At 59.0% G+C, this 24,356-nt stretch overlaps 2 protein-coding genes across 9 annotated transcripts in view; one reads left to right on the forward strand and one right to left on the reverse strand.

Moving 5' to 3' along the window:
• The window catches only part of MFAP2 (microfibril associated protein 2), a 28,219-nt gene extending 25,959 nt beyond the window's left edge, over nucleotides 1-2,260 (forward strand). For both annotated transcript variants that reach the window (XM_065575030.1, XM_065575031.1), the window contains exon 9: nucleotides 420-2,260. In XM_065575030.1, coding sequence (XP_065431102.1) covers nucleotides 420-523 — 104 coding nt within the window. In that variant the 3' untranslated portion in view covers nucleotides 524-2,260. The remainder of the gene's footprint in view (nucleotides 1-419) is intronic.
• Nucleotides 2,261-3,731: 1,471 nt separating this feature from the next.
• Nucleotides 3,732-24,356, reverse strand: part of CROCC (ciliary rootlet coiled-coil, rootletin) — an 81,493-nt gene continuing 60,868 nt past the window's right edge. For 4 of the 7 annotated variants that reach the window (XM_042852972.2, XM_065575016.1, XM_065575015.1 and 1 more), the window contains exons 30-38: nucleotides 23,049-23,212; nucleotides 17,418-17,633; nucleotides 16,512-16,736; nucleotides 15,879-16,028; nucleotides 14,978-15,178; nucleotides 12,046-12,177; nucleotides 10,687-10,728; nucleotides 7,689-7,960; nucleotides 3,732-7,522 (exon numbers count right to left, since the gene is read on the reverse strand). In XM_042852972.2, the coding sequence (XP_042708906.2) occupies nucleotides 7,510-7,522; nucleotides 7,689-7,960; nucleotides 10,687-10,728; nucleotides 12,046-12,177; nucleotides 14,978-15,178; nucleotides 15,879-16,028; nucleotides 16,512-16,736; nucleotides 17,418-17,633; nucleotides 23,049-23,212 (1,415 nt within the window). In that variant the 3' untranslated portion in view covers nucleotides 3,732-7,509. The remainder of the gene's footprint in view (nucleotides 7,523-7,688; nucleotides 7,961-10,686; nucleotides 10,729-12,045; nucleotides 12,178-14,977; nucleotides 15,179-15,878; nucleotides 16,029-16,511; nucleotides 16,737-17,417; nucleotides 17,634-23,048; nucleotides 23,213-24,356) is intronic. The other 3 variants (XM_065575017.1, XM_065575018.1, XM_065575020.1) reach the window with 3 other exon arrangements.

Genomic DNA, 24,356 nt, shown 5'->3' on the forward strand with positions numbered 1-24,356 from the left:
CATTTCAGCGGGAGGCTGGCTGAATGGCACTCTCCAAAAAGGGGGGGGAGGGAGAGATTTGGCTCACACACAGTGGGGACCCTACACTTGGGCAGTGGGTGCGAATCGCTCCTCGGTCAGTACAGAGGAGGGGCTGGTGAGAGGGTCCAACCACTAACTCCTTGCTCTGCCCTCCTAGGACAGGCCGACCCCTCTGCCCCTAAGATGCTAAACTCCTGGACACGGCTGCTCCGGAACTGATTTATTTTATCCCCTGGTGTGGGGGGGGAGGAGGGGACAGGGATAAAAACAAATCTTCAGCTGTAGAAACTTTCTGGCATTCTGGTTTTCAGTTTTGACAAAACCCTGAACCTTCGTGCTCCATCCCCCCCCCCGAGCTCTGCCCTGTTCCTTCATGGTTCTTCGCCTCCCCTCCACAGCTGACCTGTGCCGGGACAAGTTCTCCAAATGCGGCGTGCTGGCAACCAGTGGCCTCTGCCAGACCGTGGCTACCTCCTGCGCCAGAAGCTGCGGCGGCTGCTAAGGCTGGACGGCGGATGCCACAGCAGACCCACGGGCCCCGACTCTGCTGTCTCAAGGCCAGGCCAAGCCGAGCCAGAGGAAAGTTCTCTCCCCGGAGCGACCTTCCGTCTGCCCCGGTAGAATAACATTGTCATTGTGCTCATGAAATCAATGGTGCTAAGGAAACACGGTGCATGAAACAGCATAGACGTCCATTTTGTGCACATAATATAGGGATTTTTATGGGGTTTTTTTATTACTTTTTATTATATTGGAAGAGTCACCGGCAGGGGCTGGACTGGGCCAGTGCAGTCTGATTGGACTCAGCCGGCGCAGGCCAGCCCAGCCGGGCTGCTGGCTCAATTTATACGTAGAGAACAAGTGTAACGACTTGTCTGAATTTCTGGTCTCTCCCACCCACCCTTTTTGCTGCTTTCTTAGACCATTGCCCTTGTCTCTCCTTCCTCCTCCTCCGACTTCCCAGTGGGTTTGATGGCTGCTGCTTTAGTCCTTCGTTTGGACCAGGGTGCAGTTTGAAGCTTGTGCTGGGTGCTGGCCCAAGGGTCTATTTTGGGGGGCCCCGTCTGGCCCCAAAGTTGTGCCGGGCTTGTTCAACTCTGTAGCTTGCCACAATGCTTCAGGAGCTGGGCTCTGCCTGCTGCGTCCCACCCCCGCTCTGCCTCACGCCCCGGTCGCCTTGTGAACGCGCCAACGGGCTGAACGGCAGCTTGGCGTATGCCCCAATTCGCCTCGGCTCAAGCGTCCGCTTGTTACCTGCCCCACGGCGATCGCAGGGAGGGGAACAGCGGCTCGGCTGAAGATGTCTGAGCTGGGCCGCAGCGGGTATGCTGTGCTGCACGGGAGGCAGCCCGGGGCGTATTTTGACAGCTGGCAGGGTACTGCTGCAGAGATGGGAGACGCCCGTTCTCTCGGTGCAGGGACTTGGGATCCCCCTGGGGAGATGACGGGCTAGAGAGGTCAGAGCAAATAACATCCGCCCACTGCAGCCAACCTTCAGAAACTCAGGCCCTAGAGTGCCAGCTGAGCTGGGATGATGCTGGTGCCTGCTCCCACCTGGTCCAGGCCGTTCCTTCCCTAGAAAGATAATGACTCTTTTGAGGTAGATGCCGCACAGGTGGGTGGATGGAGGCCACTCGTACCCTCTCCCTCTGTGCTTTGCCAACGTCAGCCCTTTTCAGCTGTGGAGTTTAACTCTTTCCCCGTGCGCTTGCTCCTTCATCTCTCCGCTTCCTCAGACGGGTGCTAGCTCACCCGTGGCACCTGCAGGAGAGCTTTGTGGTCCACTGAAAAATCACTGGCCGTCTCTGCATCAACAAGCCAGGCATCTGTCACTCTTGCAGCTCCATACCTGATCCAACCGGGGGTGCCCTCGCCTCCTGCCCTTCGAGCCAGGTATTTAGGGTTACCGAGCTCAGCATTTCTATGTGTAAATGATTTAGGAACCTAAATCCCATTGACAGTCAATGAGATTTAGGCTCCTAAATGGCCATGCTGAGTGCAGCAACCGCTAAATAGCTTGTTAAAAAAACGGGGCCATGGATGGAGATGTGACGCTGACTGTGTGCGGTGAATTGGGCCAGGCCATTTTCCAGTACCTCTGGCTTAGAGCGGCCCTGAAGCGCTGCATTCTCCTCGGCTGGTCTGGTTTGCTTGCATTCGCTGTAGCTTTGTACGGATAATTCCTTTTTTTTTTGTACAAAACGAATGTTTTAAAAAAATAAACACCCCAAAAAGGTCACGGCTGGCTGCACTGAGCCTCACGGCTTGAGCTGGGGGAGGAACAGCCAGGGCTGGGCAGCGTAGCACAGACGTCCCGCCACCCGCTCTACTATGAAAATACTTCGCATTTCGCCACCGCGGCTTCCGCAAAATCCCGCCAGCAAAGAGCATCCTGTGAACGTTGTCCCGGAGCCAAATGCCGGAGTCCTGGTCAGTGCCTTCTGCTGCAGCTCCCCCTTTCCTCTTCCAGCCGTTCAGTTTAACTCCAGTAGCACCTCAGAGATACGAACTCCAGCGTTACAGACTGGCCGGTCAACCGGACACCACGTGAAACTGGAAGTAACCAATCAGGCAGCAGCAGGGACACACAGAAAAGCAAATCCTGTGTCTGTATTGCATCTCAAAGGTAGGCACATCTAGGCTGCCTGTCCCCACCCCTTCACCCCCACGCATGGGGCAGCCACTTACAGCAAGACCCCGGGGCTTCCAGCCCAAGGCGGCTGTGATTAGGGTGACCAGCCATCCCGATAAAATTTGGACCATCCCCATATTTAGGTGTTTGTCCCGATATTTCGCTCCGCCGGCAGCACTCAGTTTTTTTTTTTTTTTGCTCCGCTGGGGGACCCCCATGTGTCCCGATATTTTCTTCCTCTCATCTGGTCACCCTAAGCTGCTCCTGCTCTGTGTCCAATGCTGGGGTCCAGGCCACTTTCACACACCCCTTCTCTGGCTGGGAAGGGCCCAGCTGCTGCTGAAACCTGGCGTGGAGTGTCGGCTGCTGGAGCTGGAGCCTAAACTCGGCTTTGTTCTGAGTTCTGAACCATTCGGAGGTTCTGCTGGATGCGTCAATCTCTGGACGGCCAAGCAGGAGCTGTGATTAAGCAGCGGAGGCTTGTCCCTGGGCTCGGACCACACTCCCTCCTTGCCAGCCTAGAGAACCTCCCCCCGTACTGAGACAGCGCTGGAGGAAGCATTAGCTTCAAGCTCTTGGCTCGAGCTTTCCCCAGCAGCGGCAGGAGGAACATGCTAAAAATGGAAGTGGAGCAGCAGGCTAGCCTAGCTGCCCCCCTATGTATCTATGGTCCCAGCTGGATTGTATTCAGGGCAGCTATCCCCTCCCACCCCTGTGGGTACACTGCTATTTTTAGCATGCTCGCTGGATCAGAGCTAGTGCCGGTATGTCTCCTGGAGCCAGATCCTCCAGCTCCAAGTGGTGACATAACCTGAAAGTGACCATCCTTGTCAGTTTCACCACTGGCCTGAGGGGATCTGGATGACAGCAGTGAAACTAGGCACTCATGTTCACTCCATCACAAATTAAGTCAGGAGGTCCTTCCTGGCTTTATAATTTATGAACATGAATCAAATAGTAATGTGCTGCCGGGTAAGGCCCAGGTTTGGCTCTTGAGTTACCCACCAGCCCTATAATTCTATTCCAATGGCAGCAACCTCTTACAGGAGAAAATGAAATCACACACACTCCGTTGGCACACTTTTTTTCTTCCTGTTTAATGCAACTCTGGACCAGGTGCCGCTCCCTGACAGCAAAGGCGGGGAGACAGGCTGAAGCAATGTCCTGTCTGTAGTGTGATTTTTATTTTTTTTGAAAATCCCTCTGTAAAACATTTATACAAACTTTGGAAATGTTTAAAACTCTGACCCAGAGACACAGAGTTCCCTGGTTGGGCTTTCCATTGCCTCAGCTTAGAGGGAAGTGACCACCAGGGATTTCAAATGCAAGGTGAGCTAGACACAGTCTGACATTCCCCCGCAGCACCAACCAAGTGTGGGGCAAGCTCTCCTTTTTCCTCCCCCAATGTCCAAATTCATCAAAAAAGTACCAATAGAATCTATTAAAAAAAAAAATAAACTCTTCCTGGCATGATTGTTACACAAGTGAGAACGAAAGAAAAGTAAGAATTTCTAGTAGAAAACTTGATCACTTTAAAAACAAACCCATCCACCCACCTGTAGAAAAATCTTGTGCTAAAGAACCAGGATTTCACTAACGCCCTCATCGCGCTGCTGCTGCTGTAGGCAGTCAGCCTCTGCCTTTTCAATTTAGTGTCACAGACCAGCTGGGAGAGGAATGTTTCTAGGCGTGAAAGGACTAAAAAACCTACAGCCTGAAAGTGTGCTTTAAAAGGGGCCTGATCTCATGAAGAGTAACAGCTGCTGCTTTTTAGTGTGTGTGTTTTTTTATTAAGTGTTGGCTCCTGCAGGGCTAATACAGTGCGAAAGAGACAGCTGCAGTCTGGCTTCCTTGGGCTGTGTCAGAGCCGTTTGCTGAATTCCAATCAGTTACACCTGCGTCAGTGAGCACAGCCAGACACGGGTGGGGGGTCCTGCCGAATCATTAGTGCTGATGCAGGCGAGGGAAAGGGCCCAGGTTGACTCAAAGCCTCGAGCAAAAGTGAGGGCAGCTGACTTGTGAATGGAGCACAGCTGAGCTGAGCGGCTCTGCTAGGAGCAGAACTGTACTTTAATCCAGTGAACAGAGCCCAGTTGCCCCATTCTCAAGTAGCCAGCGTTCGTGGGCCCCAGCTAACCTAGCGCTTGGCCAGGCTTTCTAAGTAAACAGCTTATGCTATGGCTGAGTGAGCTAGCCTCACTTCTGCCCATGGAGTTAATTTGGCTTCCTCCTTTCCAACTGCACTGTCTAGCGGGGCTGCAGAACTCTGTGCTAGTGGGGGTTACGTTACACTAGTGCTGGGGGCTAAGATCAGAACATGCCGCCTGATGCAGAGTTTCTTCCCAGCCCTCTCGGTGCCTTTCTAGTTACCTTACCAAGAAAGCCAGGCCAGTGGGTATTAGAGAAAAGTTCCCTGCAAATGCCACCTCCACTAGGTGCATTTCCTTCTCCTGCTCTAATTTTACGGCTGCCCTTCCGCAGCCGATTCTCTCATTTGACACACAACCGGAGAAGGCTGAAGAGATGCTACTGTCATTAGCCTAGACAGTGCTGCTCATCAACCGAACTGGCAGAGCCAAGGGCCACTGGAGGAGGATTTGGGTCTGGGACAAGCTGGAATCGGCTCAGTTTCGAAAACCTGAGTGATGATGTTTCAGGTGCTGCCCCTGGTTCACAGGCCTGACGTTTAACAATCACACTTTCCGATCTTAAAACCCCCCGTAAAACAACCGCCACAATGAAACTGACTAAACACACAGTGCTGTCAAATGCACAAACCAAACTAAGAGTAAAATAAATTCTGATGAGCTTGGTGTTACCTGTAATAAGTTAAAACTTTTCAGCCATCAGTGCTCAAGTGGGCAGTGGCTCTTTAACGAGACACAAAGGCCAAGGCTGGATCAAGTACAGAGTCTGCTGCTAACTCTAAGGGACACTAATGCTCAACTCGTTGCTATGGTGGAAAAGGAACTTCTTCAGGTTCAGTTTGTCCCCTAACCCAGTTATCTTGGCTCTTCTGGGTTTCAGGGCCCTTCAGCTTTCCCCTCCCTGATAACTAGCGGTGCAATAAACTAGGCTTTGGCAGGCACAAAGAATGACTCTAGCTCTGAGGGTGGAGTTTGTTCACCTACTGGTTTCAGGAAGCAGCAAGGGGCTCAGGGTGTACTTAGAGCACATATTGCTTACTACACAGTCGTCCCAGTGTAGGCACTGGGTGTGAACAGGACGCTAGGAGGAGCGGGGGCCCTGAGATGGTATTGGACATACAGCGACACTAGGGGCACGTTCTCAGCCAACATGCCCATGCAGGGCATGAGGCTGCTGGCTACTGGAAAGGAGGAGCAAACATTCAAAAATCAACAGCTGCTTAGACTAGCATTCTGTGAAACTGACCCGTCTCTGCTCGAAGGGAAACCAACAGGGAGGGCCAGCATAGAGCAGAGCACCCAACTCAAATCCTTGATAAAACACATCTTCCCATTTTCTACAAAAGGTTCTGGGTTTTCTGGGCAACACACTGGCTAAACCAGAGCTGCAGAAGCAGGTTTCATACGAAGAGTTAGGACAAAGTCTTGAAAAGTTTCCAAACCCCTAGTAAAAACTGCAGTAGAAAATGACAGGTATCAAATATACATTCTCCTCCATTAGCATCTTACGCTTAGGAAAGTGCTGTTTTTAAAAAAAATGGAATGGCAGAAGTGTCCTTGCTGGGAAGGCAAACACTGGTTTTGCAGGACCTAGTTGAGGATGGTTGTAGATTTTTTTTTTTTTTTTGGTCCCCACCTACCCCCAAAATATATTTTTGCTTAAAGGGGCCTTTCAGGGTTAATGAAATAGCCGTGGGATGACACAGATCAGCAAACCCATTTCACTGGTGCCTGAGCCCATGTTCGGACTCCAGTCACCCAGGGGCATTCAGTCGTCGGCCTGTGAATGCACTCCCCTCTTCAGCGCTGCATTTTAAATGTTAGCCCCCAGCATGACCCTCTGGACAAAGAAGCCACTGTTTCTATTAAACTTAATAATATTGCTTACGAATAACCCCACTCCAGAGCACTTTCCAGCGGAGGATCTCAAAGCGCATCATGGTAATTAGTTAAGCCTCAGAATTCCTCTATGAGGTCAGTATTATTAGCCTTGAATTAGAGGGGGAAACTGAGGCACAGAGTGAGGCAATCATACGATGCATCAGCGTCAGGAATAGAACCCAGGAGTCCTCACTCCCCTGCTCTGAAGACTAGCCACTGTTACCTTCTATCCCCGCTTCAAAAGGAAGGTGGCTGCTATCCAGTGTAACAATTCGCCCGCCGTTGGAAAGATGCTACAAAAGGATTGAAGGTGGCTTCTGAGTAAAGCCACCCGGGGCCTGATTGCCCGGCGCTGGGCACCCCCAGCGCCAATGGACTGTGCTTTGAGCGGGGGGGTGCTCAGCGTGGCTGAAAAATCAGAGCCAGGCTGCCCGTTGTCACTGATTAGTTTCCATTCGTAGCGTATCCGCAACGATACACTCGTGGAGAAGGCCAAGTAGCAGCGCTGAGACGCTCCCCGATTCCCTGTCAACCCGACTTGACGCACACTCAGGGGAACGTGGGCGCGTGCTGGTCTTTTGTAAAGGGCTGGGCACTCAGGGAATCCACAGGGCCCTATGGGGAGGGTGATGGCAGGGGCATCGCCCCTCTATACAAACCCAATGTCCCTGCCACAGGGCTGGAGCATCAAGCCGGAGGGTGCTTAGGACTGAAGGCTCCTTGGTCACAGTGGCGGTAGGGAGAGGGAGGGAGCCTAGTTCCCCGAGAGGAGGGAGGAGTGAGAGTAATGGGTCTGGCACCGCCGCAACTCCTGCTGCAGCTGATCCTTCAGCGTGGAGATCTGTGAAGGAGAGGATTAAAAAAAAGGGGGGGGGGGATCCAGTCAGCACTTTGGCTGCACAGGGGTCCCCCGAAGCCGTGGCAGAGCCAGAGGGTGCAGCAGCATTTCGGGGCTATTTCCCCGGATCGGCAAAGGAAGCCGGGAGCACGGGAGCTGTGGAACTTACAGCTGCTCCAGTCCCAGCCTCTCCCAGCAGGGGGCGCTGTAGGGACCCTGGCGGCAGGGGATCGCGCGGCTAGTCGATGTCCAGCAGCTCACCTGCTCCTCCAGCCCCTTGACGCGCTGCCTGTGCGCGCGCTCCCTGGCCTCCAGCGTGCGCTCCGCCTGCAGCTGGGAGCCGCGCAGCCGCTCGATCTCCAGCTGCAGCTCCTGCCGGTGGCGGGTGGCCGTCTCCACCAGGCTCTGGGACTGGGTCTGCTCCATCTCCGCTACCTGAGCCTGAGCAAGGGAGAGGAGGGGGTCACACATCCAGGCTTCCCCGGGCAAGGGGCCATGCTGGTCTAGTCAGTCCTCTGAGGGCTGATTTATCCCACCTTGGTATTCCCCCCCATGCAAAAAAAAGTCCCCTGCACCCCATCTGCCCAGACAACCCCCTTGTGACCACATCACTCTGCCATCATTAGCCACCACCCGCCGCATTTCCTCCCGCTCCCCAATGACGCAGCCGGCGCCATCTCGCAGCCAGCACGGCCCAGCCCCTGCATGCGTCCTCCCTTGCTTGGAGACGCCAGGGACTGCCAAGGAAATGGAGGATCCATCCTACCACGCCGCTGTGGTTGACAAAGCGCCACCCTCAGAACTCAGGTCAGTAGAAGGGCCACCAGCCACCTTGGCGAGGGGGTCACCTCCGCCCACACTCCCTCGTATGCTAGCGCCTCCTTTTCAGCTCCAAGGGCCCTGCAGCAGCATCTGACCAGTGACCCTCGCCGGGTTCGTCTCGCTGCAGCCTGGGTTCTTCCAAGTATTGGCTAACGCGCTCTGCACAGTCCCTAGGCTTCTCTGCAGCCTTGGATGCAACGGATCCTCACCCCACTAGGTCTGGTGGATCTCAGCACTGCACTGGCTTCAAATTTAACCCTAACGTCAAAGCTGGTTGTGCGGCTGCTGTGTTATACGGCTGCTATTTTAAGGCCCCCAGGCCCCGCCCAGGTTCAACCCTGGTTCCGCACGCCCACGCACAAGCATCGTTTCGCCTTCCTGCCTGCTGAATGTTTTAATGCAAGCTGGTGGCCATTTTTTGACCAAAAAAATTTTCCTGGCAGAAACATGTAGACCAAAAATTCTCCACGGGCCAATGGCAGCGTTGATTCAGTGCTCCAAGCAGGACAATAAAACTAATTGTTTCAAAACTGAGCCAGCGTCACTTCGTTTCGGGTTTTGGAAACCAAGACGTGGCCCTTTTCTGTTGGGAGTTTGGGGTCCTCGTGCCGCCCTCCCTTTTGTGAAATGATCTCCCCCCACCCCCCGTGGAAAAAGTTAGAAAACAGAGATTGTGGGGCAGGAAAACCCTTTTCACACTTTCTTACCGGCTCCCAACTGGAAGATGTTTGCTGACCAGTTGGGGCTTAACACAGCTGGGCCACAGACAGCTTCACAGCTGAGTGGTGATGGAGCAAGTGCTGTAGTGTAGACAAGGCCCCGGGACTTTATGTGCTCACACAGGCCATCGACTGCATGGGTCTCCCTCCAGCTCCATTTCATAACCACCTGCTCCTGCCCGCACCCCCCCCTTACACCCAAAAACATGGGACAAAAACTCCCTTAGGGCTCAGCAGGACTAGAACAGGAACCACAGCGCAGCCTCAGAAGCCGAAGTCCCCAGAGCTGCACGTCACAAACAACCCCCGCAGCTTCTTGTCTCAGTTGCTGTTTGTGTAACCCACCAGCTAAGGCAGAGGTGGGCAAACTATGGCCCACGGGCCAGACCGTCCTGCCCGGCCTCCAAGCTCCTGGCCCGGGAGGCTAGCCCCGGCCCAGGGCTGGCTCTAGCGTTTTTGGCACCCTAAGCAAAAAAAAAAAAGGGCGGCCGGATTGTGCCACCCAAAGACTGACCGGAATGCCGCCCCTTAGAATGTGCCACCCCACGCACGTGCTTCCTTGTCTGGTGCCTGGAGCCGGCCCTGCCCTGGCCCCTCCACTGCTGTTCCCCCTCGCCCGCAGCCTCAGGTCGCTCACTCCGCCGCCGGCGCAATGCTCTGGGTGGCGGGGCGAGCGCCTGGGGCAGCGCAGCTGCAGAGCCCGGCCTGACCTGGTCTCTGTGCTGTGCGGTGGCCCGGTGCTCCAGGCAGCGCGGTAAAGGGGCAGGGAGTGGGGGCGTTGGAAAGAGGGCAGGGGAGTTTGGGGTGGTAGTCAGGGGGCGGGGGTGTGGATAGCGGTTGGGGTGGTCGGGGGGAACGGGGTTGAATGGGGGCAGGGGTCCCAAGGGGCAGTCAGGAAGGAGCGGGGGGTTGAATGGGGTGGCAGGGGGCAGTCAGGAGCAGGGGTTCCAGGGGCAGGCAGGGGACAGGGAGAAGGGGTGGTTGAATGGGGCAGGAGTCCCGGGGGGCAGTCAGGAAGGATGGTGGGGTTGGATGGGGCTGCAGGGGTCCTGGGGCAGTCAGGGGACAGGGAGCAGGGTTGTATGGATAGGACAGGAGTCCCAGGGGGCTTGGGGGGGCAGGAGATGGGAGGTGGGGGCTGGGACACAACCCCCTCCCCTAACTGGCCCTCCATACAACTTACAAAACCCGATGCGGCCCTCAGGCCAAAAAGTTTGCCCGCCCCTGCGCTAAGGAGTCTTGGGGCTTTCGCACAAGCTGTAGCAGTGCATGAAGGGCCCCGGTTCGATCCCCAGTGCGTCTTCAAACCGTGGCTGCTTCTACCCTATTCTCGGCTCCGCCATTGAAATGCTGTGTAACCTTGGGCAAGATACTTCACTGCTCTGTGCCTCAGTTTCCCCTCCCACCCTCTGTCCATACAGATGGTCACCTGGCAAGGCGGTCTCCTGTATGGGGCCTAGCATGACAGGATCCTGATTGCATTATTGTTACTCGTATTACAGCCAAGCCCTGGCCTGCTGTAGATTGGCTCTCTGTTAAGAGGGGGCGCGTGGTACGGGAGGGGCTGGGTGAAAGGCTCGGGCGCACAGGACTAACTACAAGCACTGAGCCAGAGGCGTGACTCACCCAGGAACACGTTAGCGTCCTTCTAACCATGCTTAGGTTCTCCTGCAGGGACCAGCCGCCCGACCAAAAGAGAGAAGGCAGTAAGCACACCAGTGAGCGCCAGGGTTCAAAGGTCATCGGAGCTAGGGGAGGGGGAGAGGTGAGCGAGGCTCCCCCCTCCCAGGAGAGCCAAGGATTCCAGGTGACAGGTTGCACGTGGGTCTGATCAATGGGCGTCTTTCAATCGACCACGATGAGCTTTGGCTCAGGCCCTGGGCACGGATACAGCTGCAGGGCCCCTGGGGGCCTTGTATCCGCTCAGTGCAGCCATGCCCAGCGCCTCTGGTGGCAGCAGGGCATTCTGGGAGTCTGGAAGTGTTCAGCACCCCGGGCCGGCGCTGGGAGGAGGGCGCAGGTGTGTAACTTGGTTATGGGTCTCAGCCCATGTAGGGAGAGGCTGTGGAAGGAGGGTGGCCTTGGGACGCGCCTGGCTAGAGCTGAAGGAAGGGGGTGGGGGGTAGCTGGGAGGAGTTTGGCAGCAGGGGCAGGTCACTGGCTGTCAATCAGCACAGCACTGCTCTTCCACCTCCCCGGCTCCCCACTATCCATCGCACTAGAGGGAGTATTAACCCTTCAATGCCGCTGCCAAGTCGAGGCTGGGTCCCCCCTAAACTTCTGAGTAGTTGCACTTCCACAGCACCTTCCCTCCGGAACCCAGCGTCACACGACACACGGCGCTATCCCCATCCCCGTGTTCCTACGGAGGCACAGAGCGGGGAAGCGCCAGGCCCCAGCTCACACGGCGTCCCAGGGGCCAAGCGGAGTGAGCGAGCCCGGATCTCCTGACCTACGCTCCGCCCGGGGCTTTAACTCCCAAACCACCTTCCCCCCTTGTTTCACACCCCCTGGGCTACACCAGTCTACTGGGGAGAGATGCCGTCACGTCCACCCCGCTCGGCTCTGGGGCTAGTCCACCCTAGCCGTCCTTCACACCCGCCTTGTAGATTGACCCCTCTCAGACCCACGTCTCCACCATCTGTGTCTCTTCCCCCCAACTCCCACCCCCTTTCATCTCCCACCTACTGTTCTGTCCCCTCCTCCCCCTCACCCAATGTTTTTTCATAGGCAAGGGAGCCTATGAAGAGGCCCTGTCGACAGCACTCTGACCCAGCAGCATAATGCAGAGCTCTGCACCCCCTGGCTCTTGGCTACGTCCTAACAGCCACGGCAGCGCGTGACGGAAGCTGCGAGCAGACCCGCGGGGTGTTTCCACCCCCAGGGGTCAGCAGGAACCAGGACTGTGCCTAGCTCTTTGGAAAGCTGCCCCGCACCCCGGCTGCTCAGGACAGAGCACTCAATGGGGAGGGTTTGACGGCTGACCTCGAGCAGCTGGATCTGTCGCTGAGCCTCTGCCAACTCCTGCTCCACCGTGTTGAGGGAACGGTCCAGCCGGCCCTTCTCCGCCGACAGCCGCACCGAGTCCTCGTGCGTCTTCAGCTTCTCCCGCTCCACCTGCCGGCCAAGCAAGCCCAGGGAGAGAGGGTGGGTCGGGCCACGCTGGTTATGGCTACACTCCGCACTACGCCCCGGCCCGCGGGAGCCGGGCTAGTGGACTCGGAGGTTCCAAGCCTGCGCTTGAGCGTCCACACTGCATTGTAAACGGCTGCACCCGGGTCTCACAGCCAACACTGCACCGCGCAGCCCTTATGAGTCGGGGCTGCGGTTTGCGCTACATCCACTCTGCGAAACCACAGGGCTTGGATCCACAACCCGGGTCCTGGGTGCTGGCTGACCCACGTCAGACTGATGTGTGTGTGGACGGAAGGGGGACTTGGGCTCAAGCCCGGGCTCAGCATGCAGTGTAGACGTACCCCATGTGATCACAGAGGGTACCTGGCGTTGACGTGGTCCTGCGCCCCCACCCCCACGCACTGGGCACCAGACTCCCACAGTTCAGACCCAGCACTTGCTCCAGCCAGGCCCAGGCCCGCGCGGCGTGGCGCTGCCGGGTACTGACTGATGAAGGCTGGAGGTTGGCCTGGTCCAGGGACGGCTGCTGTGGGAGTGAATCGGTTTAGTTCAATAGGGGGCTCTGAGAAAAACGCACGCAGGAAGGAAATAAGACAACTCAGGCCAAACCACCCGTGAGCAAACACTGGTGTGTCGTTACGGGACAATGGCAGGGCCGTGGGCTCTGAGGAGCCCAGCTCAACCTCTCCCTGAGCCCACAGCTGGGTTACACACGCAGGGCCAAAGCCAGGCACTGACCCGAGCAGGGACTGGCTGGATTAGCCGGGACACCCCCCCCCCCCCCCCTTCAAGTGAAGCAGTGGTTGCTGGGGAGCCGTTCAGACGAACCAGGCCCCTGCAGGGGTATCTGAAGAAGCTAGGCCAGGCTAGACCCCCATCACACTACGGGAGGGCTGGGGGTCAGAGAGCCACGTGCAGACTGTGGTTTTTAACTCCCCTCTCCAAACGCTTTGTTCCCACTGCTGAAACGAACCCCACGTTGGCTGGAAGCAGGATGTTGCTCACTATATCTGCCTCGGTGACACACTCCCACACGAAGAGCCCACCGGCCCGGCTGGGCGAGCCCAGTCCATACACATGGCGCCGGAGCCCGGGGCCCAGTCTGAGAGCGGGAGAATTGCTGGATTCCCCTGAGGGGAGGTAAAGGCCCGAGATCTGAGGGGGGCGCTGAGAGAGACCACGAAGGGAACAGAGGTGCCGCACGCCCCGCACCCATGACCCACAGCAACTTCCAGCGGGAAGGAGCCCAGGGCACTTAGAGCAGCATTTCTCAAATGTAGCCACCAGGGGGCTTTTTTCCGGCTACAACAGCCTCCAAAGCATAGGCAGAGATTGGCGGGGGGGAGGCGTTGCCTCCCAGAAACTGTATATGTTGATGGTGAGGGGGGCAAAATTTAAAGGTTCGGCCGCCCCTAAACAGCTTGGGCGGGTCCCCCCCGACCCTCAGTCTCCCCTCCCGGAAAGCAGCAGCCCCTCCCAGCTGTTGGTCCTGAGTAGCTGGTACCAAGGGCAGCAAGACGCGCCACCTTGGTGTTTGCACCGCCAGCAGGGATCGGTGCCCTGCAGCGCGCAGACTCCTCTGGGGCTCCGGGCAGCGCCTCTGGAGACACGTGGGGCCGGTGTGCACGGTGCTGGAGGCGATTCTTGTCAGTAGAGGCGGCTACGGCATTCAGTCACCGGGGAGCTCCCCTGGGCAGCTCCCCCCGTCCCACCCAGCCAGGCCTCGGGAAGTCTGAGACACCGCAGGCGGCCCGTGAGTTCCCGACCCGCCTTCCCCAGGGCGGGCTCTCGCTGAAGGCAGGGATAGAGAGATGGGCCGGCGCTTGGACACGTATATGTGCATATTTCGTTGCTTTTCCTAAAGTTAATTAAGTATTTTAGGAAAAGTTGTCAGAGCGGCCACCAGCAAGGGTTGGCGGCGGCACTCTGAGGCCACCAAAAAATCTGTGGTGAGAAGCCCTGCTTTAGAGGATGTGTAGAGAGCGAGCATTTCCCCCACTGCTGCAATGCAGTCACTTCTGGGGAGGAATAAGGCCCCCACTCTTCACCAGAGCCCTTACACCACAGCTTTCGGGAGCGGGAAACAACTCCAGGGCTGTGTCCCCAAGCTGTGCTCTCCGGAGGATTGCAGGCAGCTGCAGAGGATCATGGGAGTCTGGCTATGGGTCTCTCTGCGCTGAGTTTGCTGGCTCAGAGCTCCGTGCCAGACACCGCTTTATGGGGCAGTGATTGAATGTGGATCACGGTTGGGTGGGTTTTCCCCATGGCAGACTGGGGCGGGGTCACTCAGGGAGGGGCTGTCTGCTACGGCCAGTCTAATTCCACGGGTTGCCCGTTGAAATCGCAGGCACAGGAGCGTAAATGCAACGACCGAAGCACCACTGAATGGACGGAGGAGATTTCAGGCCGTTCCCGAATGTAACGCCCCATGATGCCATGGATAATACCCAGTCACAGCTGACTGGAAGCCAAGCTGAGCATTCACCCCCCTTCGCTCTCAGTAGAAATGCCAGTTCGGGATTCGAACCCGGTGCCAGACCCAGGATTCTGTGGAATTTTGCATCCCCTGCTCGTCACCCCCATCCTCTGTCCGAGATCAGGCAGCCCCCTGCCAGCCGGGAAGGTGGCACGGAGCGAGCGAATTCCCATAACAGGCTAACCCTAGTGCCGTTCCTTGGAGGGACCTTGGATAAGAAGCCTACAAATCAGCTAATACCATTCCGGCTGCGTGTGCCGGGGGGAGAGCACTGGGAGTCATCAAGCCCCATCCCCTGCTCCTCACCTTGTCCAGGGTCTTCTTCAGGGCCATCTTGTCCTTCTCCAGCCGCAGGGAGGAGCGCTCCGCCTCCCGCTTCTCGCTCTCCAGCTGGGCCAGGGCCCGCTGCAGGCCGCCCAGCCGCTCCTGCAGCAGGTGCTTGTCCTCCTGCAGCTTCTGCAGGCTCCGCAGGGCCGCGCTCTCGCTCTCCTGGCACTGGCGCAGCAGCTGGGCAGCGGGGGAAGAGAGACGTGGCTGAGCACAACGTCACAGGGCAGGGAGCCGCTCTAGTGAGAGGCGCGAGGGATTGGCCCGGTAGCCTAGTGGTTAGAGATCAGCGCTTCCACGGGGGGAGACCCAAGTTCAGTGCCTGGGCCCGGGCTCTTGCTCCGTGGCTGGGAAGGGGGTGAAAGCGGCAGGACGAGCTGCTGGGATTTGGGAGGTGAGCGGGGCAGGACTGGTAGCTCAGCACAGACCCTGCCGGCAGCACTGAGGGGTTAATGCTCTGGTTCTCCACAGCTGGAAGGGCTGAGAGCCCTGAGGATAAATGGGGCTTGGTGAGGGACCCCCCTGGGGGAGCAACTTCCCTCCCAGTCTGGACCCCCCGAAGCAGACACAAGGCTGTCGGCACAAAGCAGTGCCAGGGGCAGTGGGGGTTTAACAACCGAGGGGCTCAGCCCCCTGGGAATGCTGGGTGGTGGGGCAGGAAGGGCCCAAACCCTGAGGAAAGGCAGCTTCAACTCCCAGTGCCCTGGCTGGGGCAGGCAGAGCCCACAGATCCATAGGGAGCCCTGTGTCCAAATGCTCTGTGGGGAGAGCCACAAGTGACCCCCAGGGGGTGCTCCAAGGAAAACCTCCCTCCAGCGCCCCCACACACACACTCAGGAAAACCTCCCTCCAGCCCCCCGACCCAGCGCCGCATCCTCACCTCCTGCTGCTGCCGGACCTGCCCTTCGAGCTCCTCCTTCTGCAGCTCCAGCTCCGCCTGCTCGCTTTTCAGCACCTGGACCCGGTCCGCCAGCCCACTGTTCTGCTTCTTGGCTTCCGAGACCGCCTGGCGGGCAGCGTCCAGCCGCTCCTGGGACAGGAGTGGAGACGGTGACACCCCAACGGCACAGCGGGGCCAGGCTGTGCAAAACAGATCCCGGCCAAGCTCCCCGCTTCACGAGCTCGGACCGATTAACCCAACGCTAGCAGGACAGAGCCACCCGCTCACAGCAAAGACAGTGGGGAGGGGAACCAATCCCCGTGTTGTGTGGAAGGGCAGCTGGCACGGGGAGGATGGTGTGGGACTGAAGGAGGTGTCTACAGTCAGGCTCAGTGCCAGCAGTTTCCCCTGCAGCCCCCTGGCTAGGCCAGCCCTGGCCCATCCAAGACAGATCTACCAATGCGCCCAATCCTGACTTGCTGGAAGCCTTGGGGAACTCCAGTCCTGGCCCGATTCCTCTCCCACCTCTGCCAGCGTCCCTCAAACCTGCTGGAAATCTCTGCCTGGACCCTGCCCCCGCCCCCCTCCTCCCCCACTGCCTCGCTGCACCTTGCAGCCCCGGGCGACTCCCACCTGCAGCACGCGGCGGTCATGCTCGCTGGCTGTCAGCGCCTTCTGCAGCTGGAGCACTTTCTCCTGGGTGGCGCCGGCGCTGGCGCTGCTCTCCGACAGAGACAGGGCCAGGCCCTGCACCTTGTCCTTCAGGGCGCTCTCGCCTTCCTCGGCCTTGGCCAGGGTGAGGTGCAGTCGCTCCACGGACAGCTGCAGGGCGTTGGCCTTCGTCTCGCTGTCGGTGACCTGCGGAGGGATCGGCACAGTCCGGCAATGAGCCGGGGCCCAGGGCTGCATCTCCCGCGTTACTAGCCGATGGTCACAAATGCTCTGTGGTCAAGCCCTGCCCTTAGTGGCAGGGGCCGCACCAGGACGGCTGGAGCGGTGCCAGCCCTGCGGGCGTTACACAAACCGCCCTGCCATCAGGAATCCTTCGGAGAGGAACAGCCTGTGTGGCCGACTAGTCCGGTGTGCTAGGCCACACCCACTCAGGACAGCAATGGAGCGGCCCCTTGGAGATCGAATCCACCCCCCCCCAGCTCATGGGTCGGGAGCAGCGGCCTAGGGGCTGGACCATGGTGCTCACTCACCCACTGCACCAGGATGGTGACCCCCAGGGCTACATAATCACAGACCCACTAGCCACGTCACTCCCTGCTCCCCACGCTGGGGCAGGCAGAGTTGGCACAGAGCTCCGCTCTACGACACGCAGGGGCACTGCCCGGGTGCCCTGCCGCCCGGCTGTGCTGGGAGCTGGGCAGCCCGTCAGCAGCGTGGGGCTTTGTGCCTCATCACGGCTCCTTCCCCTCCAATGCCTGGCGCGCACAGATCCTAGAGGAGGAGCGGGCGCAGCCAGCGCCAAGGGGCTGCCATGGCCTCGGTCTGCCACGGGGCACAGGCCCGGCCCAGCAGCAACGGCGGCGCTACCTGTCTCTGCAGCGTGTCACCGTGTTCCTGCAGCACCTGGATCTCCATCTCGCGGTCGCTCAGCACCAGCTTCACCCTCTGCAGCTCCCCCTCCAGCGAGCGCCGCAGCAGCTCCAGCTTGGTGCAGCGGCTCTCCGAGGCGTCCAGGATCTCCTTCAGGCGCCGCTTGTCGGTCTCCAGCTTGGCCTCGTTGGCTTTCATCTTGCCGATCTTCTCCTGGGGCCCGGGAGAGCGGGGAGCAGAGTCACCAGCCGCCTCCCCTCTCCCCCGGCTACGCGCTCCTCTGGCGCTGGGGCCGGGCAGGGTAAGTTCAGGGCTCGCGGAAGATGAATGGCACGGCCGGAGTCCTGCGCAGGCCCTGCCTCAACTTCCACACCCAGCCCTGCTGCCGTCCGGCAGGAATGATCTGCAGCCCCCTGGCTAGTCCGGCCCCAGGGTCCCTATACAGCTCTACTGACGTATCTCCATTCTCGCCGGCACCACCCCTGTGAGTCCAGTCCCAGCTCAGCTCACGCCCCTCAGTGCAACCCTGCAGCATCCCCTGCTATACCAGCCTGGGCCCCCCCCAGCTCAGCTCACGCCCCTCAGTGCCACCCTCCAGCACCCCCTGCTATACCAGCCTGGGCTAACCCCCCCCCCCCCCCAGCTCAGCTCACACCCCTCAGTGACACCCTGCAGCACCCCCTGCTATACCAGCCTGGGCTCCCCGCTGCCAGCTCAGCTCACACCCCTCAGTGCCACCCTGCAGCATCCCCTGCTATACCAGCCTGGGCTAACCCCGCCCAGCTCAGCTCACGCCCCTCAGTGCCACCCTCCAGCACCCCCTGCTATACCAGCCTGGGCTCCCCCAGCTCAGCTCACACCCCTCAGTGCCACCCTGCAGCACCCCCTGCTATACCAGCCTGGGCTCCCCCCAGCTCAGCTCACACCCCTCAGTGCCACCCTGCAGCACCCCCCGCTATACCAGCCTGGGCTCCCCCCAGCTCAGCTCACACCCCTCAGTGCCCCCTGCAGCACCCCCTGCTATACCAGCCTGGGCTCCCCGCCCCCCAGCTCAGCTCATGCCCCTCAGTGCCACCCTCCAGCATCCCCTGCTATACCAGCCTGGGCTCCCCCCAGCTCAGCTCACACCCCTCAGTGCCACCCTGCAGCACCCCCTGCTATACCAGCCTGGGCTCCCCGACCCCCAGCTCAGCTCATGCCCCTCAGTGGCACCCTCCAGTATCCCCTGCTATACCAGCCTGTGCCCCCCCATCCCCAGCTCAGCTCACGCCCCTCCGTGCCACCCTGCAGCATCCCCTGCTATACCAGCCTGGGCTCCCCGCCCCCCAGCTCAGCTCATGCCCCTCAGTGCCACCCTCCAGCATCCCCTGCTATACCAGCCTGGCCCCCCCCCCAGCTCAGCTCACGGCCCTCAGTCCCACCCTGCAGCCCCCCTGCTGCTATTCCAATCTTACATCCCCCTGCAACTCTGCCTCAATGCCCAACCCACGGTGTCCCGCCTCCCCTGTCCAGAACTTGGGCCCACCCCCAACTTTGCTGGTGCCCCTCAATCCTGACCCGCAGCCCCCCTGTTATCCCAGCCCTAGACCCCTTCTCCCCCTGTGACTGCCCATGCACATCAGCCCTGAGCACGTCCGCTGCAGTGTAACGGGGACAGAGGGGGCCAACGTGAAATGAACCGTGCACAAGGGTGCACGAAGCCGCCCGAGGGGCGAGGGGGAGAGCAACACCCAGCCCTGAATCTCCATCTGCAGAGACTGCATGGCCCATAGCGAGCCCAGCTGGGCCCCATTCCACCTCCAGGCTCTGCATCCCTTCCTCCCCCCTTCGCTCTCATTCCAGGCAGGCAGGAGGCTGGTTACAATAAGGCAGGAATTCAATACAGCTCCAGCGCCACACAGGAAGCCCTGGCTTGGCTCAGCTGCTGCTTAACGCTTGGCCAGAGAGTCTGTGGGCTCCCACGTCCCGCCGTCACCCCGCATCCCGGCAGACGGCGGGGAGCAGAGGCTAACGAACCACAGTGGGGCTGGCTTCTCCTGCTATCGTGGCGGGGATAGGAGAGAGCCAGGCGCTGCAAGCCAGGGCCGAGGGGGGCTGGCAGCCACAGCCCGGCAGGTCAGCGCTCGGCCCGGCAGGGGCCAGCAGGAATCTGCGCTGAGCGGCCAGGGCTCAGCACTGGCCTTTGTGAGCCCAAAGCCTGGAAGACGCAGCAGCCTAGGGCCAAAGGGCTCTGTCCCTGCCCCTAGGAACTAAGCTCTTTGGGGCAGGGATAGTTTGTACAGCACCTTGCACCAGGGCATCCTAGTCCGGGACTGGGGCTCCTAGATTCCACCACAATACAAATAATAACCAGCAATAGTCAGCACTCTGCTCTGCTGCCCAGCCTCCTCGCCAAGTGACTGTCCCGCTTGCGCCAGAGGCCAGGATGGGGAAGCGATGCAGCGGACAGACACCTCTCTGTCCCCAGGAGAGCCGTGCATCAGCGACAGCACCGCTGCCACCAATCCGCTGGCCTCCTCCCCAGAGTCAGCTCAGAGCTCCCCGGGGCTTGAAGATCACAGCAACCCTCTTAGCAAGACGGGGCGAGGTGAACTCTCCTTGGGCTCCAGGGTCAGGCTGGTCAGGCAGGGGTTAATTCCAGGCTCTAGAGCGGGGTGCACGAGGGGGTGGTAGACAACACAGGATCCAGCATGCACTGCAACAAGGCCGGCCAGAGCAAGCCGCATTGCATGCTGGGCGCTGTAGTCTCCCCAGACCACAGGTCCAGCCCTAACCCAGCTTTAAAGGCACAAATCAACCCCCCCTCGCTGACCGGGGAGGAAACATGCAGAAGAAATTAACGCACAAAAAAGCGAGCTTGGCAGACGGACCCCAGCAGAGGAAGGCCCCTCGCTGTGCGCTGAGCAGGGCGCTGCCAGCCCTAGCCTTGCCAGCGAGGCTCTCGGTGGTACCCATCTGCCTGGCCTTCGCCTTAAGGGGTGCCCACAGCCCTCTTCCCTTTGAGTCCCCAGCCTCGGAAAGTTCTCCTAAGAGACAAAGATGCAGCAAGTTTGCCTCCTGCTTTGCAAGGGCAGAATGCAGGGAGAGCGGCTGTGGCCGAGACCCCTGCAAGAAAGACTGTTCCTCCCCTTCCCACCCCGTTCCCAAGCTACACGCTCAGCAGAACGCGGTCTTTGGCCTCCATCTGAGCCGGCAGACCCAGGCCCTGCCAGACTCCCAGCTTTGTTCCTTAATCCAAAGGGCTGGCTGGCCTCCAAGCCCGGCAGACATAACACACACAGCCCAGACACGGGGCACCCCCTGGGACCGTGAGCAAAGAGTTCCACCAGGCAGAGCAACCCGCACGCTGCCAGGAGCCAGCCCCACAAGGCACAGTGAAGGTGCACGCCCACTGCAGGCAGGGGATGGAGCAGACTCCCCTCCGGCCCCCTGGATTTAGCCCCAGTGCCAGCCTGGGGGCAGGGAGTTACTGGAGGAGTCTCACCCATCGTGCCCTGCCTGTTGCCCAATACCCTGCTGCATCTCTCTCCCAGCGCCTGCAATGGGCACGGAGCCCCACCGCCCGACAGATCAGGGGCAGGCAGCTTTGTCTAGGGGACAGGGTACCGGACTGGGACTCGGAAAACATGGGTCTGAACCCAGCTCTGCCACTAGCCTGCTGGGGGATCTTGGTCAAGTCACGTCCCTTCTCCCCCTATGTCCGTCTGGTCTATTCTGCCTGTAAGAGATTTGGGAACAAGGAGTGAGTGTGAGTGTGCAAGTGTCCATGTGTGTGAGTGTGTCCGTATCGGTGTGTGAGTGTGTCCGTGTCTGAGTGTACACAGGTGTGTGTCCGTATCCAGGTATGTGTTTGTCCATGTGTCCGTGTCAGTATGTAAGTGTGTCCGTGTCCATGTGTGTGTACAGGTGTGTCCATGTCCATGTATGTGTGTGTGTGTGTGTGTGTGTCCGTGTCGGTGTTGTGAGTGTGTCCGTGTCAGTATGTAAGTGTGTCCGTGTCCATATGTGTGTACAGGTGTGTCCGTATCCATGTGTGTGTGTGTGTGTGTGTGTCCGTGTCGGTGTTGTGCCCATGTCCATGTCAGTATGTAAGTGTGTCCGTGTCCATGTGTGTGTTCGTGTGTGTACACGTGTGCCCATGTCCATGTCAGTATGTAAGTGTGTCCGTGTCCATGTGTGTGTCCATGTGTGTACACGTGTGCCCATGTCCATGTATGTGTGAGTGCCTATGTACAGACACACACGCCCAGTGCAATGGGGCCCTGATCTTCATGGGTGCTACGGGAAGGTAAATCAGAGGTCAGGCAGGCAGATTAGCATGCAAAATGAAGCCACTTCCGAGTGGATCTGAACCTTGAGCCACATTCTATCCCACACAAACCTCGCAGAGAAGGGGGCCCGCCCCAGCCCCGTCAAGCCTAAGGCCTGGTCTCCACTCCCCAGTTAGGTCGACGCGAAGCAACTTACCAGTGTCCACACTTCATCCGTGCCCCCGCCCTCCCCCTCCCCGGCTCTTGGCTCCCCACCGGGAGCACGGCAGTCAACTGGACTCCAGGCCTTGATCTCCCCACCGGCGGCAAGAAGCCCCGGGCAGCTTTCTCCCGCTCCCAGCTGGTGAGAAGTCCAGGGGGCAGCTGGGCTCCTGGCAGGGAGCTGCGTGGGCTCCCCACACTGCCCCTCTTCAGTGGGGGGAACGCTGTGGTGAGGACGCGCACCACCGACAGTGTGGCCATCGGCCACCGCAGTAATTGCACAGGTCAACGTAAGATTGTAGCGTAGCCCTTTCCCCCAGCCCACTGCCTGAGGGCAGGACTGGCTCCTACTCGATATCCCGAGCTCAGAACGACACTAGGACGCGAGCGGCGGCCGCCGGGGCTGGGGGGCATTCTCATTTTCAATAGATACCCACCACCCCGGCTGGCGAGAGGGGGGCAGGGCAGGTGTGGTGCTGTTCAGGGCAGGCCTGGAGGCTCAGGCAGACCACGCAAACCACCCCGTCGGTGGGTGCCCCCATCATGGCTCCTAGCAGCCCCCACTTCCCGCCTTTCCATGCACAGCGGCAGGAGTTTTCTCCTGCCGGCCCACTGTGTGGAGCAATGTCCCAGTGGAGACACTGTCTCCGAGGGGCGATCCCAACAGGGGCCCTGCAGGGAAGGCGTCCCAGCCAGGAGCTGCAGGCACCGGGCATCCCCACTGCATCGCACAGGGTGTTCGCCGCCCGCCAGGGAGACTGAGCTGGGAAAACCCAGCTCCTTGCCCACCCAGGGTGAACCTGTAAGTACTCACTCCGGGGGCGGGTGGATCAGGCTGGTATTCAGTGCCCGTTGCAGCCGGAAGAGAGGCCCAGCCTGTGGATGGGTCACTGCTTCCCGAGGGGAGAAACCTAGAGCTGCCTATGCCAAAGGGAGATCCTAACCCTCAACGCTCACTTTAACCCCCGGGTGCCCCGAATGGCCTTGACCCGCCCCCCCCCCCCCCAATTCCGACCAACGAGCGCACACAGGGGTCACTTCAACCCGTCTGAAATGCCTTGTTCCCCTGGTGTCCTCATTCACCCTCTCTACGGATTTGCCTTCGGGTTCCATTCCTATCCCTGATCCAGGAGAACCTGCCCCCGGCCCCATGTACCTGGGTGGTTCGCCGGTCGCTGTCTGCCGACTGCAGGCTCCGCTCCAGCGCCGTCACCTTGTCCATCAATGCCTTGCGCTCCCGGTCGTTGCGGCGGAGGGTCTCCTCCTGCAGCAGGAGGGCGGTCTGGGCACTGCTCAGCTTGCCGTCCGCGCTGCGCCTCCCTGGGGCAGAGAACATGGGCGCAGAGCCAGTGAGGGGGCATGCGGGCACTTTGCACCCGAAGCCAGCAGCAAATAGGAGGCACAGGGTGCCTGGGTTCTAATCCTGGCTTTGACACTGATGCACCGCGAGACCTTGAGGCGAGTTCTTTAAACCCTCTGAGACTCAGTTTCCCCATCTGTAAAAAGAGGCTAGTGCTTGCCTACCTCAGAGGGTGAGGGAGAGAAAAATCCGTTACCAATGAAGATGTGAAGCGCTCACTCTCAGAGCTATGTTTTACTATGCAGCTTGAATAAACACTTGTCCCTGAAGGGATCATCTTCAGCACCTGCGCGGGGGCTGCCTTTTGGAGTCTCAACGTCTAAACCAGGCGATAGCCAACTTCTTCACACAGCCCGCGCCACGTCTCACAGCACTGGGCTGGGATCCAGGAGAAGTGGGTTCAGTTCCCAGCCCAAAGTGGGAATTTTTTGCAATATTTTTATGAATCCTGCGTGTGCCTCAGTTTCTCCCTATACTTTGCACTGTTACCGAGTCGGGGGGAAGGATTATGTCTGCTCTCAGGGAAGACTAAGGGCATGTCTACACTTAAACCACTGCCACTGTATCGCTTCTGCTTCGGGCAGGTCTGCACTGCAGAATTACTTTGGTATGTTGCTCAGGGGGTGAAAAATCCAGTTATTCCGACCCATGCATTGGGGCAGACAGCGCTATGTTGGCGGGAGAGCTTCACCACCTCTCGCAGAGGTGGATTAACGATGCAACAGTGGCGCAACTGCACCGATGCAGCCTTTTAAGTGCAGACGTGCCCTTAGACACTATGGACGCTGATGGGAGGGGTTCTCCCATTGGTGCAGGTAATCCACCACCCTGAGAGGCAGTAGCTAGATCGACGGAAAAATTCTTCTGTCCACCTAGCACTGTCTACATTAAGGGTTAGGCTGACAACACACCGTCAACCAGTGGAACTCTTTGCCACAGGATGTAGTGAAGGGCAAGACTCTAACAGGGTTCAAAAAAGAACTAGATAAGTTCATGGAGGATAGGTCCATCAATGGCTATTAGCCAGGATGGGCAGAGATGGTGTCCCTAGCCTCTGTTTGCCAAAGGCTGGGAGTGGGCGACAGGGGATGGATCACTTGATAA

The sequence above is a fragment of the Chrysemys picta genome, chromosome 21 (genome assembly GCF_011386835.1).
Source record: "Chrysemys picta bellii isolate R12L10 chromosome 21, ASM1138683v2, whole genome shotgun sequence".
Classification (NCBI taxonomy): domain Eukaryota; kingdom Metazoa; phylum Chordata; order Testudines; family Emydidae; genus Chrysemys; species Chrysemys picta.